Here is a 5,530-nt window from a genome sequence, read left to right as displayed (position 1 = left end):
CGCCCCGCCAACGCCTCGTGGTCGGTGGAGTGTGTTTTTGAGATCGCGCGGAGCCCCAGCCTGTAATTGGCTAGCGGTACGCCGTCGTCGTCCCGGCCAATCAGGAACGGCAGCGGCGATCCCGCGTGACTTGGAAAGTGGAAGAAAAGTGTGTGAATAATGATGACATTCGGGTCGTAAATGGTAAAAAGCAGGTGCTCTGTGCTGTGCAGGGTGTCATCGGCCGGTACGAAACCAATGTGGAACAAGATCTGCCCCGTCGTTCTGGTGGAGCAGCACAGAGGAGGTGGCTCGCGTCGCGCTCTCCACGCGCGCACGCCGATCGCACGGGCGTGTGGGTTGCGCCGGGTCGTGGGCTCTTTTGGGAGGCTGCCAAGGGCACAAGTTTCCTCTTTGGCGAAAATCTTGAGCCGCGTGTGGTTGGGGACGCGAGCGGAGCGGGCCGGGGCCGGGGCCGGCCTTTTCGCTCTGCTTTTGCTTTGCTTTCCTCCGGCTGTGCCGCCCCCTTTTGCTTTCAGACGCCGCGCCGCCGGCCGGCCGCTGGTCTGACCTCGCGCGCGGTTCTGTCGCACAGCCGCCGCCGCCGCCGTCGTCCCATCGCTGTTCCCGTTCCCAAGAGGCCCCTCCTCCTCCTCTCACAGTCATGCGAAAGCCGGGCCGCGGCGAAATAAGGGAAAAGAGGAAAATTGGAAAAGGAAAACTCGCGCTAAATGCTTGCTTTGGACTGGTTCAGCAGAGAGCGGGCCGGCGGCGGGGGTAGCGGGGGCAGGAGGGCTAGGAGCAGCAGCGCGACCCTCAGGGCTCACGGCGGCGTTGAGGGGTTTGCGGGTTTGCGTCTTCTCTCCAGCCCGCTCTGTGCTCGCCCCTGACCTAGCGCACGCGCGCGCGCGCTCGCCCGGCCCCACTCCAATCCAACCCCGCCGCGCCACGCCACGCCACGCCACGCCACGCCACGCCACGCCACGCCACGCCACGCCACGCCACGCCACGCCACGCCAGAGGCCTTAGGCCCCACAAGGCCTTGATTGAGGAGCTGATAGCGGCGCGCGCTGCGAGCCAAGTGCGCCAGGCTTAATTAAAGTGGCTGAAAAATGAAACCAGTTTCACGCGGACCAATAACTTTTAACCCGCGATCGCGTACGACGCGCTCCTGCCGGTCAACTCTAGGCTGCTGCATATTGAAAGTATATTTCAACAAAATTTGCCCTGTTTTTATTTAAATTTTTACAATGATGGGAAAGGCTGTGTATTCGCCTGCCCATCACACACTACCGGGACGAGACGGGGGGAAGAAATCCCCACACGCGTCCTTGCGATATAAAGATGCTAGCTTTCAATGACACGATATAAAGTCGCCGTCTGGTCTGGGAGGATGGCTTACGTTAGTCGAACCGAACACCCCCGCGCGTCTGTCTGGCTTTTATGGCCCGGCCTGGGAAGCGGGCGGCACGAGGACCCAAGTCGCGAAGTCGTTTGAATTGAGCCGCGCGAGACAGTTTGGAAAAGTCACCCCGCCTCGTTTCAGATAAGTTTCGCCCGGCAAAGTGTGTGTGTTTGTGTGTGTGCAAGTGTGTGTGTGTAAGAGTGTGTGTGAGTGTAATCGTAAAGACGCGGGCCCAGCGCGGCCGTTAAAAGATAACTATTCCGTGACACATATGGCGCTATGACGAGTGATTCGCCTCGGCTGACTCTGCACGACATGAGGCCTCCCGCCGCCGCCGCCGCCACTACACCACGTGCCAACACACGTGGTCTTCGCGCCGGACGTACAAAAAAAAAGGTTCGAGGGTGGGTACCTTTTCGCCGGGGCATTCCCCCACTCGGTGCGGAGATGTCTCGTCTTCGGGGACTCATTGCTGGATGGAAAGTAAATACCGAGTGTATCTAAAGGCTACTTACTCCCTAGTGTTGCGGGTTTGCATACCCAAGGGGCTACCTATGGCGCCTTACGGGCAGGTCGGGTAGGCAAACCCGCAACACTGTGGTGTATTGACTTTGCAGCCTTATTTTAAAAAGTAGTTTCAAAAATTTTCTATGAGATCCTCATGACAGCGGCGCGGTGACGAAGAAGAAGATTGAAGCAGCTAGGCACCCCATGAGCCATACCCTGTGAGAGAAAGAGACTGTCAACAAAACGATATCGGAAGAGGACATCGTTTCGACGCCACGTTATCTTTTCGATATCGTTTTCGACGACGTTCGCGGCCCGCGGCCCTTTACATCTCGCGTGACGCAGAGCAGCTTGCGCACGTGCAACGTGCAAGACTCCGCCACCGCGCCTGTGAGAAAAAGAGACTGTCAACAAAACGATATCGAAAGGACACATCGTTTCGACGCCACTTTATCGTTTCGATATCGTTTTCGACGACCGTTCACTTCGCAGCCCGCGGCCCTTTTACATCTCGCGTGACAGAGGTATGGCGCTATGGCGTACGCGTGCAACGTGCAAGACTCAAAGCCGCGCCTCCCTCCGTTATTAACTTTAATAATTTCGCTGCAATTGCAATAATAAGCAACCGAGTGACCGGGGGCCGCTGCTGGCCGCGCGCGCCGCCTCCATCTCGTCGACACTATCCTCCCGAGGAGGCGATCGCCATGTTGCGCGGGTAATTCCGCGCGTCATCTGCAGAGAGCCAGCAGCACCATCCTAGCGCTCCATTCTTCGTCCACTTCTTCTTCTTCGTCCACTTCTTCTTCCTCGTCAGCATCGCCGCCGTGGCTCGGACAGCCGACTTTGAGCAAGCAGCTGCAGCGGCGCACACACACACACACACCTCACTCACATGCAGGTGCGGCCAGGTGTCACACAATGGTAGCTGTGCGGCTAACAATACCCAAGCGGAGCGCGGCGGTGCGGGGGAAATTCGCACAACTAGAACGACATATTTATATGTGGAGAAATTTGGTTTTTGCCGTGCGTCTGTCTGTCATCTGTCGTGTGCGCAGCAGAGGGGAGGGGGTCGATCACACTACTTGCTCTGACCGCATCGCGACATCGACTGCGTGAGGTCGGCCCGGTCGGCCGTCGTCCTGGCGGCCGCAGTCGGCCACACAATCTGCCGGGACACGAACCTCCTGCCTCAAACTCGCGCGATAACGCGTTTTCTGGAAGTCGTCGTCGTGTGACTCCTTTTTGTTTCTCTTTCTCTTCTTAGCGCTTCCGTGTTGACGCGCGCGCACCCGGACCCTTTTTGGTTTGGGTTTAACTTGGCCCTGGCCTACATTTTAACATTTGCTTTTTCTGTTCCCCCCCTGTAAAAAAAGAAATCTCTGCGGGAGGATCCTTGAGAACCGTGAAAAAGGACGCTCGCGGACTGGAGCGTTGGTGTTGTGACCTCACCTCTCGGGTACTTTGTTATCCCCGAAGGATTTCTTATCCGGGAAAAGTGTGTTCCTTAATTGTATTGAAAGCTTTTGGAGTGGATAGGCCAAAGTCTTATCTACTTTTAAGGACTATTTAGTGCTGTGGTGCAGGTGCAACGAGCGGCGTCTCTTCCCGTCGGATCGCAAAGATTCAATACCGGTCCAGTCTGGCGAGTCGTCGAGCCGTGTCTATAGCCTAGCGGATGGTGTATAGATTTTTTTTTTAATCCAAAGCGTAAAATTCGCCAATTTTGTACAGCGACAACCCCTTCACTGAGATCAGTATTTCAAGTTTTGCCCACGTTAGTCACTGCGGAGAAGTCACAAAAAATCGACTAACGTGGCCAAACTTTAGAATTTTGTTCACATCAAAGCGTTTGTCTCTGGAAACTATTATCGTGCGGCGTCCAACGAACCGTGTGCCGCGATATCCCACGCGATGACCTGTGACATGTCGCAGAAACACGTACGATGACGACGGCAAGAGCTCTGGCACGTGTAATCAGACTAGCCTCGAGCAGGACAAAGCCTTATGCCCCACCGCCTTTGCCAAACAGTAGCAGCGCCATCCCGTTTTTCGATAACCACCACACGCTGGCGAGGAAAGTGGACGGGATTAACGACCAGTACCAGCACGTGATTATAGGACATGCATCGGCCCAGCTTGGCCTGGCCCCACCGGCCCTGCGTGGATCAGTCCCCTGCGGAGGGTCTTGCCACCATGGCCTGGACGGGCTCGGACAGTGTGCTGTTCAATAAGGTAGGTCACTGCGACCCGCGCGACGAGCTCGCCTTGGAGAGAGAGAAAATGGGAGGGAAAAGGAGGACGTCAGCTTTCAAGGCCAAAGACAAATAATAGGCGTCCTTGTGTTCGGAGGAGCTCATCAGGCCGTGAGGTTGCTGTGGTCCCCCCCAATCAGGGAAGCCAACGGACTCAGAATACTAGTCGCCCTACAGACTACTCTGGGAGGAGCAATTCGTCAACACCGACCGTAGTCCACCCAGTGAAAAACAAGTTTCTAAAATCGTTCAATTGTTTGCTATTGGCGTGTCAAGTGTGAGGTATTTTGGACAAAACTATTTGGTATGATCAAAACAAATCTTAAGTGCGTGGAGATTGATAATTGATGCCATTGATTCTTTGTGGCAATTGCTTTTGACTAACCATTAAAAGTACGTATCTTTCTTGACCTTTTTCTGGTAATGTTTACCGAGAGGGTATTCACTTCCGTAATACCCTGTACACTACACTTGGGTATTACTGGTAATGTAATACCGAAAAATAACAAAAATGCTATAAATTGACAAAATTTTGCGTGTAATACCGGCGTAATACCCGGTAATACCAGGTAATTCTGTGTAATACCGAGTACTCTGTACAAGTTTTATGGTAGTGAATACCCCCTCGATGTTTACTCAACAAATTCAAGTGTGCAACATTATTCACACACGTAAAAGTGTAATTCACAGAAAAGTGTGACTTAAGTGAGAACTGTATACTTTTTCTGATACCAAACAGTGTGTGACCTTGTTGTCACCAGTTGTTGAACATTTTTTGTGTTCGACATGACTGCCCTTTGCGTATGACATTTTTGATACGCACTTTTAAGTGTTCGAATGTCACACACTTCCGTTTGTAGAGCAAGTAGTAGTTAGCAAACGCATGTTGGAAGAATATTACTAAGAATGAGCTGCTTTTTTTAGAAAAAGTAAAGAGTTTATTATTATATTCGGGAGGTCTTCTGTCGTTCAAACTCCTTTATTACACTGTAATAATAAGTTACAATCAGGGAGGGGGTCCAAATGGTATGCTTTGTGTTGGGGTGCTGGGGTGTGAGTGTTGCAGTGTGAGTGTGGTTTCGCGTCCAGTTGGGGTCGGAGGGGGCATAGGGGTGGTTCGGGGGCCACCCTGCGGCTGCGGTTGCAACGAGAGCGAGGGCGCGAGGGCGGGAGCGTTTGAAGTAGGGGAATGCCGAGGGGAATGCCGTGTCGTAGCGTGGCGCCGTTTGGCGGCCGGGGTTGAGATTGATGTAATCTCAGTTTGATTCCGCGTAATCCTGACGAGACAAGACGCACAAATCCGGTCCGATGGCGATGGCCTACGAGTGTGGAGACTCACTGAAAGAATCCCTGCTGCCCCCTGTATCCCAAGGACAATATTTTTTTT

General features: G+C 53.6%; 1 protein-coding gene across 4 annotated transcripts in view; it reads left to right on the top strand.

Moving 5' to 3' along the window:
- The window catches only part of LOC113204987 (band 3 anion transport protein), a 45,899-nt gene that overhangs the window by 9,723 nt on the left and 30,646 nt on the right, over nucleotides 1-5,530 (top strand). The window contains exon 1 of one of the 4 annotated variants that reach the window (XM_052270869.1): nucleotides 3,969-4,123. The exons of the other annotated variants lie outside the window; for them this stretch is intronic. Coding sequence (XP_052126829.1) covers nucleotides 4,013-4,123 — 111 coding nt within the window. The 5' untranslated portion in view covers nucleotides 3,969-4,012. Of the gene's footprint in view, nucleotides 1-3,968; nucleotides 4,124-5,530 lie in introns of those variants that run through there. 4 annotated transcript variants of the gene reach the window in all.

The sequence above is a fragment of the Frankliniella occidentalis genome, unplaced genomic scaffold (assembly GCF_000697945.3).
Source record: "Frankliniella occidentalis isolate FOCC.00 unplaced genomic scaffold, Focc_3.1 Scaffold142, whole genome shotgun sequence".
Lineage (NCBI taxonomy): Eukaryota > Metazoa > Arthropoda > Insecta > Thysanoptera > Thripidae > Frankliniella > Frankliniella occidentalis.
The sequence above is the reverse complement of the archived record's forward strand: the minus strand, read 5'-3'. Positions and strand labels throughout refer to the sequence as shown.